The sequence below is a fragment of the Diorhabda carinulata genome, chromosome 8 (genome assembly GCF_026250575.1).
Source record: "Diorhabda carinulata isolate Delta chromosome 8, icDioCari1.1, whole genome shotgun sequence".
NCBI classification, from domain to species: domain Eukaryota; kingdom Metazoa; phylum Arthropoda; class Insecta; order Coleoptera; family Chrysomelidae; genus Diorhabda; species Diorhabda carinulata.
The window spans coordinates 12,859,086-12,875,788 of record NC_079467.1 but is presented as its reverse complement, the minus strand read 5'-3'; the positions used below and the strand labels follow the sequence as shown (position 1 = coordinate 12,875,788).

Below are 16,703 nucleotides of genomic sequence, written 5' to 3'. Positions count from 1 at the left end.
CAACCCGTAAAAATTATTTCGAAAATTTTCTTTAATAAATGGAATTGATGTATAATTAAACGACAGCTTTAAATTACATAAATTGAAAATCATGTTTTTATTCAAATTATTTATCAATATAATTGCAATTAAAAATCTATGACTATAAAAAATATGCATACTAGTAAAATATTTAGAAGTGCTAAGATAAGGTATGTAAGTAGATTCTGAAATATTTTGTATTATTTGGTATTGAAACTTAGATTTAACAAGTAAATAAATATTATAGGGCAGTATCAATTACAAACTATAATATTAGTCTAAAAATAGCATTGACTAAATAACACTTTTTGAGAATATAAGAACGCTACAATCCTATTTTGAGAATTTACAGCCATCTTTTTGGTCAATGAAACGTGGTGGAATTTTTTAAAAAATATTGAAGTATTTTTAGATTAAGTTATCTATATGTTTATTTAAACCAGTCGAGTAGACATTCAAAACCATATTCCATTTTGAATTATTCTTATGAGAACTACCTCAAACTGACTAATTACAGGTAATTAAATGATAGCAATGAAAAAAAGATAATTTCTAAAAAAAAGGGAATCATTCGTTAGTTACCAATTTTTTTATTACGAAATTTCTACCTCCAAGTGAATACTCCAGTACTTAGTAATAAAATATTCATTATTTTCTAGTTTTATTTTTATCAAAATTTCTTGTACTAGCGCAATTCTTTCGTATGGTAGTCTACTCACGATTATCGCCAGGCGTGCTTAATGATACAAAAGATGGAGGTGGTGGCATTTATAAAGTATTATTATTGAAAGCCAAAATATTAAGTAGCCAGTTTCCACATATCAGTGCTAAGGTTCATTATTATGAAATAGTAGCTACAAAATCTCAAAGTTTTCTAGACTGCAGCAAAGCTGATCTAATACGATAACAAGTATATATAATATATGAGGGTTGCTACTCAAGTTTTGAGATATGGCAACACTGTTGATAACATGTCAAATCTAACATTTTCATCAGAAATTTCACATTTTTATTAACGAACTTACTCTGAACGTGTTGTCATAGGAATGCTATTTGATTTATTTGCAGGAACATTAGTCGAAAAATGGAATTAAATCGCATACATTTTCGTGTGATGATTTTCTATGACTCCGGGCGTAAATTAAGCCAACAACAGTGTACCAATTAACTCGCTTCAACTTTCAACAGGATGAATTTCGTGACGGTCGTCCAAAATCGGCTGTTGTGCCAGATAGCATTGATGCTGTGCACAAACTGATATTGCAAGATCGTCAAGTGATATACCGTAATGGTAACTAATTTATTTTACACAATTTTTCATAATATTTGTCTCTATTTTACGGAGTTACTAATGAAAGTAGTGAAAGTACCACTCCGAACAATTGAAAAATATGGATCAGTACTTCAAAATTTGGCCATCAGCTGTTTTACAAAATGATTCATACTTCATAGTGAATGTCCAATCTCTAAATGATGATTTAGCTTTATCACAACCTAAATAAATATATAAATGTGATTTAAATTTTTTGCCAAACAATTTAAACCTGGCGCCAATAAGACTCGCCCAATGCGCTCTGATTGACTGTACACCTGTTATTCATTTATCATTAGACTGTCGATTGAAAATGAAATTTATTTCGAATATACGACGGTTGCTACTTGTGTTTTAAGATATGATAACAATGCTATGATTTTCCATAACTTTTGACGTGTATTAAACCAACAGCAAGGTAACGATCAACTCGCTTTGACTTTTGATGATGAAGCACCATCTCGAACCACCGTGTTTCTTTGGTTTTTTGAATTCAATCGTGGTCGCAGTTCGCTACAATTTCGTGAATATCGTCCAAAATCGGCTGTTGTGCCAGAAAACATCGATGCTGTACTTGTGACGTACCGTGAAATTAAACATTGCATGAACATTTAGTTGTCAAAAAGATTTATTCGCGTTGGATACCGCACAAATTGACAATCGCTTAAAAAAGCTGGTAGATAGAAATGCTGAAAAAATTTTGTCGCATTGTTTCAAAAGATCGTGACAGGCGATCAATCATGGATCAATGCATATGAACTCAAAAATAAACAACAATAGATTGTATAGGTCTTCCGAGATGATTCAAATCCAACAAAAGTTGTTCGCTGACGAAGCACTTCAAATCAAATAGTCACCTGTTTTTTCGGAATAACTGAACATGTCGCCACCTTTCTATTAGAGCAACGTGGAATAGAAATGAAAAACCAATCGCAGAAGATGAATTATTTTCCATCATGACAATACGATCTCTCACATATCAATTCAAACAAAAACGTTTTTGAAAATTAAAACATCGAATTTATGGGTCATCCGCCTTACAGTCCATTTGAAACCCAGTGATTTCTTCCTATTATCGCAGATCACAAATAAATTACGAGGTCAACGTTTTTCTACACCTCAAGAAGCAGTTGATGCGTTTTAATCGCATGTTTTGAAAGTATCTCGATCCGAATGGAAGAAATGCTTCGACAATTGGTTCAAAGGCATGCAAAAATGTATTGATCTTAATAGAGAATATTCTGGAAAACAATAAAGACATGTTCAATTATAAATATTCGTTTTTATTTGTCTATGTCAAAACTTGAGTAGCAACCCTCGTATTAATCATTTCTCTTCAATTATTGTATCTGATACAGTTCAAGAATTTAATTTTAAGAAAAGAAATTAAATTAGCGATTCTGTTTCATTAGTTTCCTAGGTCGCATTCTCTTCTCCTCTACCATCAATTATCGAGGCAACATTTAAATTCATTTAGTAGTGATTTTCCCCTTACTGCTAAGATTTTGGACTCATTCAATTTATTTTCTTTTATTGCACCGTTTCTTTTAGTTTCCTCATTCAATTCTGAAAGCGATTCCATCTGGATTCTAAATGGGCCGACGTATATTATTCCATTGTTTCATAAAATCCATCCCAAGATTACACTGTGTGTAGCTGTTTTTCCGAGTAGACTATTTATTAAAATAAATAATAGAATAATAGAAATATGAGAAAAAATGGGCTTTAATAGCAAAACAAACTAAAACTATGAAAATATATTGTAACACTTCAGATAATGGTAGAATGATTAATAAAAGGTATCATTTTAATATAAAAAGCGTGGGGTATCAAGTAACTCTTGCCATAGCCAGTGCCGGATTAAGCTAGGGGCTTGCGGGGGCTATAGCCCAGGGTCCCAGGTCCAAGAGGGCCCCATCATTTGGAAATCATTCTGTATTTTTTTATGTGTTGATACCACAAATCTAACGTATTGATATTATTTTGTGAATTTTAACGGGTTTTCGAATTCCTTAAGGGGGTCCGGTCATTATTTTAGCCCCGGGCCTTATAAATCGTAATCCGGCCCTGGCCATAGCCATTTTTGTTCCAGAAAATCTTTAACTAGTATTGTTCAGTGTAGTAGCGATAGTATCATCCCTTCTTTTGTCTGAATAATGTGCTAGTCAAATGTGTGATTCTGATAAATTCACATCTAAATCTAGATTCCATCAGGTGCCTTAATGTATCGAGAATATTTCTGCGCTTTGAGTTCATTGATTAGTGATTTAATTCAGACTTTATTGAAGGCTCTACATTACAATATCTTATTGTTTTTAAGTCCACTGCAATAGTATCCCCAACTATCCTAACTGATCTTATTGAGTAATAGATCTGGAAATTATGATTATGTATTGACTGACTTCAAGGCCAATAAATATAAGGCAATTGTGTTTGGCTAAACCATTTACCATTCTCGGGTTATAATGACTGCCTGACATTATTGGCAGTATGTTTCAAGTTCAAATATGAACAGAAGTCGGAACACATGATAATCAAGTTTATAAAATAAAAAATATTACTAGTAATTTTGAATATAATTTTGTGAAAAGATCTAAATGTGATGTTCCAAGTGGTTAAGATAAAATAATTAATAGTAATTTAGATAAGATTGAATATGAATTGAAATACTCTGTAGGAATATTTCTGAAATTACTAATGATTTTCTACTATTACACATCTAATCGGAAAGGAAATAAACAATAATCATATCGGTATGTGGTTTCTTCAGTAAAAGTAAATCGGAAAATGCTTAAAAAAGGCTGTAAAAAAAGAAGAACTAGTTAACAACTCAAAGAAACAAAGAAAATTAATAAAATCAACAAAACAGGGAAAATGTATTTAGAGAGTCATACAAGAAATGAGTGGAGATAAAAAATTAATATAAAAAAAATAGATAAAAACCGAATTGAGTCTTGAATTAGCTGATTTTGGGATTAGGATTTCATATCTATAAATCATTAATATGAGTAATTTCCAAAAATAAAGTCAAACTAAGACCAAAAATAATTTCTGTTGCATTAGTATTAAACACTGTACGATTAATAAGCTGAGACGATATTAATTTGAAACACTATGACAGTGAAAATAAAGATAATCTGTTTGTAATTGAAAGTAACAATTGGAAGTTGACTTGCAAATATAGCTAAACTGTGTAACTGATTCTATTTTGAGGCTGCCAATATGCAAAATAACTTGCGAAATTTCCCAGAAGGAACTTTTAAGCTTGAAGACCCACTTTTCATAAATTTCCGACAAATTAATGTTCTTGTCTTGACAAATTGCCTCTAAAGAACGAATGTACTATTTATGCCAATAAATAATTATATCATTGTCTACTGTTATAGATACAGCATCATGAATAAATTTTGAGTTTTTGAAAGTCATTCAAATAATTGTTCGGATAAAATTTGGCATCTCTGGTTCTGCTAATATGTATTATTGCATTTTTTAAATAATTCTCCTAGGAATTCCATTTCACAGAAAAATCGTATATCTGGATTTATGCATGTTACTTTCTCAGAATTTTTCATTTCTTTATATGAAATTTTTTTCTTTCTAAAATCCCAATTCATAGTTTTTTTATCTATACCAAGATATTTGGAACATATTTCAACTAAACCAATTTGTATGTCTCGAAAACATTGAATTCGTTTCAACATTTCAATTTTTTTCTTACCAAGTCTTTCAAGAATCACTAGACGTTGCAAAATATATGTCAAATTAATGTTATTTCTGAATTTTTAAAATGTAAAATAAATTCGATTAATATAATAAAATGAATTTGATTAATATTTTAGTGTAATTTTGCTGATTAATAAGTTGTAACTTTTTTGATTAATTTATTCAACATTTATTATTAAAAATTAAAGTATAATCTGATATATTATGTCCCCTTTTTCCTGGAGTTTTCGGGAAATGTTTTTGAAACTGATGGATTTTTAATTTTGATCATTTCAGAAATATATAAATAAATAAAAGTAAAAGTTGATGATTATTAAAATCGACTGAGGAATTACATGTTTATTATTCAATATTTGATGTTCCAGTTCAGTGTATTATTATAAATAATGAAAACAATTCTCATACATGTCATTGGAATAATCACCAGCCTTATAATTTCATAATATTAATAAAGCCTCGTGAACATCAGCTGCGGTTCAGTAGGGAGGATGGCTTCCCACGCACGAAGAGCCAACCAGCTGACTAACATAGTTACCTCAGCTGGTGGTATGAAAAAAAATATGCTACTGTGGATAAATGTGTATGATAGCTGGCTATATCTTGGTTAGGTTAGGTTAGGTTAGGTTAGGACGAGACGACAAAAACCTACTGAAAGACAGCTCTGACAGCGACTGTGATAATGAAACAGAGAGTGATATGAGTAACTCAAACCACAGCGAAAATGAAGTAATTGCATTGTTATTCTAATTTTATTTTTTAATTATTTTCTTATAATAAATATCTTTTAGTTGAATTGAACTAAGCTAATTGATTAATCACTTATTCACATATTTCTGAAATTATTTGATCATTAAATTATTTATTACAAATATATTGATACGGAATGTTTATTTTATCTGAACACTCATATTAGAGCGTAATGCAAAATAATTAAAGATAATTCTCCAAAAAAAAATTTGTAAGCTGATTGTTATGATAGATGAATGAATCGAAATGCTGATGCATTAAGTAAGCAATAGATACTTCTGTTCAACACCTACAAAATAACCTTCAAATCAGACAGTTTTTTTACCAAGTTACAGCCAGATGACCTATCCATGGATTTAAACTATTATCAGATAAGTTTTCATTTGAGAGGAAATCAGAGGAAGTATAATTTTTTTTCGTGTTCGATACAACTCTTTAATGCATTCGACAATTAACGCTTAAGAGGAACTTTATTATGTAAATCTGTTATTAGCTTCTGGACATCACTATTACTAACCTTTCCAACATTATCCATTATATCGTGTAACCTGCATATACCTACTTTTAACTCATCTAGATTTTACATATACACACTATACTTTCGTATATATACTCTTCATATATTATAGTACAAAGCAGTGACCATATTATTGTTTATATAATGTTAAACAGTCTAATTTTAAGTTTTAAAAGAGTTTTATCTAGAATATAAGGATTCATACTAAATATATTTAATTTACTGCGATCCCAAGAGGTTACTCATTAGATTTTATTTCTGCCCTGTTTTCTTCAAAGAATATAGAACATTTCGTTCAATTTTGATTTATTTCCTGGTATAAAGCACTATAATTGAACTATTGATTTACGATATTGTTTCATATTCCTTTTCTTACTTTGATCGTGAGACATTTTTCAATGTTGTACTTTGACGTTTGTGTCAAAATTTATGCCGAGGTTGTTGCGTATATAACTGACTTCCTCAGGTTGGTTATCTTTATCCTGTCAAAAATTACAATATCTAGTTCTTTCACCTTTATAAATTTGTTCTTCTTTGGTAAGCTTCGTTCTCCTTTTTTAAGAATTTTAATTGCTTGTTCAGGTTTTCAGTTTTTATAACAAGATTTATCACTGTATCATATAATACTCATTTTAAACCTCTTTAAACCTGCAGTGTTTGATCTTTCTATAATTTTTTAGTAGTCTCTCTTTATTAACTTATAACTTTTCAACTGTCGTGTCGCTTCATTAATAGTTTTGACGTAGTAGAATTAAAGTGGTGTGCTTTAACTAGGAAAAAGTTTTACGGCCGTTGAAAGTTCCAATTCATGTTTAAACCCATAAAACGAACAAAAAAAAGGAAAAAATTCTTTTTAATATTCCAGAAGCCAATTTCAACTGAAATGAGATTAATTACATTTGTTTCGTTACCGTACGCTAATTCTTTTAATTTGCTACCTTATTTATAAGAAAAAAGGTTTCGTTAAACACTTGTAACAAAGCAGATAGTTTTCTATTCATGATTCATTTGTGATTTGGATTTTTCTGATCACTTCCATTATCATAAAGCCTTGACCAATCACTGGCAATGTCAGTTTTTATGAAATATAAATAAATATAATTTTTTCTTCTAGATATTGACTAAATAATTGAAATTTCTCAACCCAGTTAGCATAATCAAAACACGTATATTCATTTTATATAAGCATGTATTCAACTCATATCACATCAGTACTTTCCAGAGTATGCATAATCCACTGTAATTTACATATAGTACCACTTCCTCATAAGTTACGGCCAATTATGCCTTTAATGAGGACCTCCTATACATGAATTGAGCTCCTCCTCTAAGTTTATTGTTATTGAAGTTGCGATAACAATACTCATTTAATCGTCTATTCATTATAAATATTGAAGCATGACATCAAACACGTGATGAACACTGGCGGTGCAACAAAGGTCAAATAGAAGCGTTTATCGAATATATTGTGTTATGAAAAGACATCCTAAATCAAAGCATGAGTTTTACAATCGCTATGTGTCATCAAAGCTACTACGTATGAAAAAGATATAACTCAAGTAACAAAAAATGAGGAGGTACTTACCAGAAGAATTTGGTAACAATATTATATCAACAAAGTTATTAATTGAAAAATATTTTAAGAATCTACGAGGCATACTAAAAACTTATTTTATCAACATAGAAATAAATTTAAATACAAAGAGCTTAGAGGAACATAAAACACATTGTTCTAGGAGTTTTTCTTGATCACATTTATTAACTATACTATTCATACCTAACAAGCTACTAAACTTTAGCTCTCAACGTTAAATGTTATTAGAGCGATTTTAATAAAATCGACTTTATTTGTTATATATCTGACAGGTACGCACGCGCACATGGTGCCATTAATAAAATATTGTCTTGTTTGAAGAAACGAAATCATCAGAAAATGGGTTTCAATTACATTGATATAATCCAATATTACTCTTTCAATGGCATCATAATCAGCTCCGGGCAAAGCTGATTCTCCATGAACCACTTATTTTATTTTAATAATTGTAATTAGCTAATGGATTTATAAAGTACGTATATAGGGCGCACTTTAATTATATAATTAGAATTTTCTACGGGTATATCTCAAAGTTCAATTTTTTTAATGACATTCTGCGTATGCTTACCTTTGATTTATCAAATGAAAATTAACTACCACTTATTACAAAAAAGACAAAATTTCAGATAAGACATATCAGCTATGTGGTGAATGGGACAATATTCCGACAAATCTATTTTTTAAAATTGATTTTATTAAAAGTGAAAGCAAGTAAAGTCTGCTTAAATAAAATCCGATAATTCCGTATAATGCAGAGATTTAGAGTCATACAAAGTACCCAAGTAACATACAACTTACTCTTTTATTACCGAAATGTTTTATAAATATCATATAACTGCTGTGTGAGGAATATCTGTTATAGATTTTTAAAGGTAATTTGGAGTACGTGTAAGCTTATTGTACCTTTCGGTGATCGATATATGTTTTATAAACGTTTATAAAACTTTCATAAAACACATTTATTGTTGTTCTTTAGGAGCAAAAAAACATTTAGTCATTTAATAGGTCAACCAGTACCTTCGTTCGAATCGTTTATACACAGAAGCTGCTTTCTGTTTAAGAGATCTATAAGAAGTTTTATATCGTATATAACTATTCTTATAACCTTCAAGATTCGATAGAAATAAATGAATCAACGTAGTTATCGAAGTATGTTAATATATCATTTCAGCTCTATTACATATGTAGTGTGACGCCTCTACTTATATTTACTTTATGTTCCATTTTCTTTCTAATTCAGTTGATCGATTCATGTTACGACCTTAGGCAATAAACTGAGCAGAATATAAGTGATAGTGTCATTTGAGTCTCTTTACAAAACTGTTAACTGAAAACATTACTAAGGACATAATAATGAGGTCGCATAGAGTCATTCAGGTTGTCTAACGGTTATTTCGATGTAGAGAACAAAATTTACACATAGCCATATTCTTTCATTCTGAAGTAATACTACGATCAAATCGATTAAAATGGTCATATTCAGAAGAATAAGAACTATTCATATATTGTAAAGAAGTATTTCTACGTATTTTGAGCACCATTCAACTACAGAAAATTGTGATGTAAACGGTTATTTTTCGTTAATAAAACTAGTTGTGCTACTTGGGCACTTAGATCGAGTTTACGATATACATTTGAAAAACAAACAGATCTTTTTCTATAACTTTGCGGGAATATAGTATGTTTGGAAAAAGAAATATCTTTGTAGCAACTGAATATTTAAAAATGTGTGCCAATTGGGGTGGTTAGGTTAGGCTTTTGAGAAAACTCATACATAAAAAGTCCATCGTTGATATTAATCTCAAAATACTTATTTAATGTATATCTCATCTTCTTTTTGACTAATATTAAGTTTTTTATTGCTTACGGTGGTAGTCTCTATTCGCTTTAACTAGCCGCAATCTTATTTTGTGATAATAGTTTTTGTTGCATTATAATTATCATTGCTGTTTTGTTGCATAATAATGTATAATTTAAAATTGATAATTGAAATGTAAACTAAGCTTTGGACACAATGGACTTCATCTTTCAGTTAATTAACTGGATTGCACGTACATCACTAGTTACAATAATATCTGCAATGTGGTAGATCGATAGGATATTAAAGCATACGTGTTTATGCTGCAGTAATCGAAATACAGAAATAAAAATTTCTACTAAGTACTTCAAAATTTGGCCTTTCTTTCAATTAGAAGTTTATATCTTGAAAAAACCTACATACATAAAATATTTTATACTCATATTATATACTTCAGCTGTTATATCGCAAGATCGGCATATAACATACCGTGAGGCTTACTTGGGCATTAATTCCACTTGCATACATGAACATTTAACTGTCAAAAAGATTTGTTCGCGTAAGATACCGCATAATTTGACAATTACTCAAAAAAAGCTCGTACATAGAAAATTTAATCGCGGTACTTCAAAAACGTTTATAAGATCGTGACATGGGACCAATCATGGATCAATGCATATTAAAGCGAAACTAAACAACAATAGATTATATAAGCCTTTTTAGATGAGTCATATCCAACAAAAGTTGTTCTTCAAAGCAAATAGTCACCTGTTTTTTCGAAAGAAGTGGACATGTAGCCGGAATAGTCAATTATGAATGGTACAATAGCATTTTTTTGCCAGAAGTGTTCGAAAAAATCAGGTAAATCAATCGCGGAAGACGAATGACTCTCCATTACGACAATGTGAGCTCTCACGCATCAGTTCAAACAAAACGTTTTTGAACAGTCAATGGGTCAAGGATGAGTCATCCGCCGTACAAGTTCTTGTTTGGTACCCTATTTCTTCTTATTCCCACAGATCAAAAATAAATTACGAGGTCAACGTTGTTCTACACCTGAAGAAGCGGTTGATGGGTTCAAATCACATGTTTTAGAGGTATATCAATCGGAATGAAATGCTCCGACAATTGGTACAAACGCATACAAAAGTGTAGTTATCTTAATGGAGGATATTTTGAAAAACAATAAAGCCGTATCCAATTATAAATATTTGTTTTTATTTGTTTATTTCAAACTTAGCCACCCTCGTTATACAAATATTTTTCTTCTAAATTTACTAAAATAAATTAATAAAACCATAATAAAAAAACTTCAAACGATATGAACGACAATGGTAAGAAACTATTCATCTAATTTGTTTTTATTCAGGTACTTTACTATATTTTATATACCTCATGTTTTGCTTCACTTGAGAGGTCTATTGATATATTTTGACAAGAACCGAATAAAAATTTTAGTTTTTGTATCTAGAAAGAGGATTCTTGCAATGCGACAAATGGTTATTTATCAAAATAAATTTTTCTCAATGCAACAATTTTTAATTTAATTTTACTTTTACTTACTTTACTTTAACTTTTACAATTTTTTTAAAGGTGTCAAGAAGGTATCTATTGCTCTACCTTCTACCTTGAGAGAGTTGAAATGTTTGTAAGATATCAACTATTCAAAAAACTTTCAGTTTAATTGCGAGACTTCCTCGTTGATAAACCTTTAATTTTGTGATCCACTTTCGAATTTCTCATGTGACTCTATTTAAATATAGTAAATAGTAAATGTGAACCATTAAATAAATATTTAAAAACCAATATTATAACTTAAAATTTACGATCTGTAGAAAAAATTTAAATTTAATACAGCAAGAACATCATTACTCATTAATAATTAACCACAACACTCTCGAGAGTGTTGTGGTGTCATGAATTACCAATATTTTGAAAACTGTCTTTTAAAGCACTTACGAAAGCCATCGACAATTACTTTGGACGTATCATGTATAATAACTAACGATTCTTGGTAACAAGCTCGAGGCGATAAAAATCACAACATTCAAATCACCAGAAAAGATTTGAAATGATGATGATAGGTGTTACTTAATAAGAGACGCAGCACTTGATGTAATCCAAAAGTATATAGTGGACGAAGAAACATTAGGATACTGCTATAGAAGTTTGAGATTACCTCTTTTCCTTGTTATTTTATTGCTATAAAAGTAACATGATAAAAAAATATATAGTATGACAAAAATATAAGCCAATCGCTACACCGCGCGCCGCCTGGTTATAAGCAAGTAAAAGAAAATGGGAAGAAGCTCTCGAAGAAATTCCTTTTAAGAATTGACCACCGAGAAAAAAATAAAAAACATTTATTCCCATTAAAGGGTAGGTATTTGATGAAGTTCGTGCAATAGTAGTAACTGTTGACGCAGTGGACCAAGATAGTGAGTGAAAATAGCTTATGGTGAAAATACTCATGAATTATAAGAAAACAAAATTAAAGATATTGAAATTTTCAATATACCTATAAGTAAACTAGAAAAGATTCAATTTTGAATGAATTATTACGGGTAACTTTTAATTCAGAAGTATCAAATCAAACCATTTGAGCGCTGTTTTCTATGTCTGTAGTAGTTAATATTTATTTGATAATTTTAAGAATGATATTTATTTTTTTCAATATCTATGTTGAAAAAAGTTTATCTACGCCATTGCCAATAAATGTCGACAATCGTATTGTCGATATTGCTTATAATGAAATCTCATAAGGTTTAATCAAATAGTATTCAAATTTTTATTCACATACGACTATATTTTGGACAATTCACATAAGTAATTTAGTCAATTGAGAAACATAAAACGTTAAGCATTTTAAAGATACTTACATTCTACAATTTCCCATAGAATAAGTCGAGTTTTCTTAGCACGTAATGGAAATAAACGTCACGTTTTATGTTTTTAATTTTTGCAACAAAATATTATTATTCTTGTTCATTTTCTTTACTACCTAGCAAAGGGTGGACGTAGAAAAAGTATAGTTTGTTTCGTGTGTAATGGGTTGAGTTACATCTTGAAAAAGATCAGAAACTGGATGGTCTAATTGGTTTGCTTTATAGAGAAAACTTCGAGACCACAGAAATTTTTTTTAAATTTACTTTTTATATATTCCAGTTAAATTTTTAAATTTGTCAATAAAATTGTATTAATAAATTTTATCACACAAAATATCAATATCACGATTTATAGTCAAAAAGGCAGTAAAGATAGTTTGCATTTGGAAGAAAATCATATCTCCAGCGTAAATTAAATACTATTTAGCCCCGCTTGAAATCGGTTGACTTTTAAAAAATATATCTACAAACTATCGAGAAAATTTGATAAGCCTAATCAGAGGAATTTTTAAATTTCTCCAAATCATTGAGTTTGCTCAACTACTCCCTATAGTCACACAATCGAGCAACACCTGTTTTCAGATTAATTAGTGTTACATATGTTGATACTTGATATATAGTTCTTTTCAGAATACCACGGTATAATAGCATCTTCTTAGAAAAATAATATATCCAAGTTAGTGTATCTGATATTTATCTATGTGTCGACAAATTCTATATTTTGTACCTCACTTTGTTCCAGTACATGTTATTATTAGTAGCACCCCATAAAACAATAGTGTTGGTTAGAAGAATTCATTATTCATATATGAAGTTTTATTCGTTTCCAGATTATCATATTAATTTATTTTTAATATCTAAAAAAATTAGAACCCCTTGTATACTGACACTAGTGATAACTAATTTTAAGCATTTGTTGACAAAAGCAAGTTATGCAATCGATCGCTGATTTTCTATTTAATTAGGAACATTTTTATATATTAACAATTACAATTTAAATAACTAATATCACAACTTAATTTTCAATGCTAATATTTACAGCTTTATAAAATTTTATTAGTTATGTGGCAACGGTGATTAAAAATAATTTCCTGTTTATTGCTATTATATTCTTTTTATTATTCTAGAATTTTATTAGAGCAATTATTCTATGTTATATTCAATAGATGAATTAAATTTAAAATACTGATGTGGTTAATAAGCCAGTTTTTAAAGCTTTCATGAAATAATACAGTTTGTTTTGGTTAACCTCAAAAATTTAATAAACAGAAGCGAAAAAATATCTTACCGTATCAGTAAATTCACCAATTTCATTTTGTTGGAGGCACTTTCTAGTAGTTTCACTAATATTTAAGTCTGGAGGCACTTTTTTTGAAATTATAATGTTAATTAAATTACTTATTTCCAGCTGATCTAACTCTGTATATGCACTCACGTTCACCGCCATGTTGCCGATGTGAAACTACATTCGATGTTGTGAACGTGTGAATGTATTCGCCAGGTTGGCAAGTTCCAATCAGGTAATACCAATGATTTTATTTAATCACTGATTGGATATTATTCACTACTCTCTAATAGGTAAAGGGTTTAGCAACGTTTTAAGATTGTGTGTAAACTAATTGTTATATATACTATATATATGTAATTAATAATTACGTTAATAAACGGATTTACAGAGAAGATTATTTACCTAACAACAAATTAATATAAATGTGCAACGATTGAGAACTGGGTAACATACCAACTTGTAGATGAAAATGTTTCCAGCTATAGATTAATTTCATATTCATTCAACTTGATTATCAGTGCAAATATTTATTTGTAAAGGACACGCATAATGTTGGTTGCCTAATTTAAGGGAAAATTTGAACTACATATCATCTCTTTACAGTCGAATTACAATGTGAAATTTATACCAGGATAGCAATTTATTGTTTAGACATTTATATTGTTACGATTGAATTGAGAATACTGAATAGTTGAAAATACTGGAAATGCGGAAAATTTATTTGGGTAGTTATCACTATTTCTCTAGTCATTTTCTATTAGATACATAAACTAATGTATTTTAAACTGTATGCAAAATGTCTAAGTAAGAAGTGAAAAGTTAAAGAGTGCTAACTAACAAGTATATTCTCAGTTTGTTTATGGTTGTATAAAGCCGTAGATGCATTTTAAGCATATTTGTAACAATTTCTCTATTTTAAAAACTATTTTGAATTGCTTACTTCAGGTAAAGTTAGTTTTTTGGATGATGTGAATTATAATTTAATAATCTTTCTATTTTTCATTCGTTGATTTTAGTGAGTGTGATATCCAGACAATGCATATTTTTATTTTTTTTTAATCTATGGTGAATAGAATTCCAAAATTAAATTTATTGATAGCATTCCATACGTCATATGGAGATGCGCTATACCTATAGGTAGCGGCTGCCTTCTCTAAATTTTTGTTAAGTAAAAGAGCTGTTTTTTAAACATGTGTTTTTGAGGAATTTGTGTCTTCGTGAATATTGAGAAAACATATAGGGGTATGTTGGGTAGTTATAAGGAATTTATATTGTATATAAAAATTGTTGAGTATAAAAGATTCTTTTACGCAGTAATTTTCAAGAAATATATTATTTATGTTTTGAAAGATTTTGTTTTTATCTAATCAATAATAAACACCTTTGTCACATATTGAATATGGTTTTATCTTTGAAATAATCTGTATTCATTTATGTTTTATAACATATACGTATCTGGTTGTGATTTGAGAATTACATTTGAAGAATTCTCTATTTTTTTTTCTAAATAATTTTAAATCTCTAGCATAATCTTCGATTTAATCTGATTGATGCAGATTCCTTACTTGCAATATTCTGTGTAAGATATTCAATTTATTTTGAATATTTCATAGTAACGTATATTTGTATTAGAAATATTTTCAAACCACATATCAGTTCCTTTGATTTTTATTTTTATTTGTCTGTTTCTACACATCTTGAACTAATCCAGTTATATATGAGATTATAATTTTTGATTTGGTTATGTTTAAAATATCGTAATATTTATTTCTATGGTACGTATGTAGATAACAAAGTTTGTGTTGGCAGGCAAATTCGGCAAGATATTTTGTAGAAAGTCCAAATAGATCTGTCATCTTAAGCGACTATCAGATAACTGAGAACCTACAATTGGTCATTTATGCCACCAATACACACGTTAATCGAAAAAATTAATCGAGAACGACATACCACACACTTAAATTACTGGAATTATTAATCCCATGTCTTGTATATTGAGCTTCATTCGTAAAAATGTACAAAATTTCAACCTTCTTCAAAAACTTATCTAGTGCCTATTGTAGAGTTCATAGTAACAGCGTCGTTTTGTTGTTTCACTAGGGAATATATGATTTTTCGCAACTAATTAAAAAGAGATGATTGGTAGTTCGACGATCAGGAAATTTTCTGTGCTATTCTCATAATTCCCATAATTAAAAATTAGATTGGCATATTCTGTGGTCGAAAACTGATGTAGCATTTTGAACGAAAGTAACAAAAGTTCTTCCAAAACTAACACAATAGTATGTAACGTAGATACACACTGTACAACGTAGATACACTTGTACACATAAATAACGGTTGATAATGACGCCAATCTTCATTTTAAAATTTTCTGAGTAGAGTTGCTGGTTATTTTTATTTGGTACAGATGATACAATTTATTATTATCTGACATAAAATTTTAATAATTTACAATCAATACACATTAACACATTCATGAGGTTTGAATTTAAAAAGTCAATGTACACACTACATCCAATTAAAATGTATGGTCAACTTCACAAATTATCCTGTGATCTAATAGAGAAGAGGACACTTTTTAGTAGCCTCATAATATCCTCCTTGGGACGCTTTTCATATGGTAAAGTTTCTCATGCCAAATGATTTAATAAATTTCGCTTAAAATCTTATTTCACGTCTCTCACAGTTATGGTTCTATAATTTTCCCTGTATTTTCAGCATATGATTGTTGCAGATGATGCAATCCAGTCTCTCGCAATTTGTATAATTTTACTTATTTACCAATTGGTGAATCTCAACTTATTCACAATAAAAC

At 29.4% G+C, this 16,703-nt stretch overlaps 1 protein-coding gene across 14 annotated transcripts in view; it reads right to left on the bottom strand.

Moving 5' to 3' along the window:
- The window catches only part of LOC130897076 (neurobeachin), a 735,983-nt gene that overhangs the window by 407,109 nt on the left and 312,171 nt on the right, over positions 1 to 16,703 (bottom strand). Inside the window, exon 1 of one of the 14 annotated variants that reach the window (XM_057805659.1) lies at positions 13,886 to 14,373. The exons of 12 other annotated variants lie outside the window; for them this stretch is intronic. In XM_057805659.1, the coding sequence (XP_057661642.1) occupies positions 13,886 to 14,044 (159 nt within the window). In that variant the 5' untranslated portion in view covers positions 14,045 to 14,373. Of the gene's footprint in view, positions 1 to 13,885; positions 14,374 to 16,703 lie in introns of those variants that run through there. One more of the 14 variants, XM_057805657.1, reaches the window with a different exon arrangement.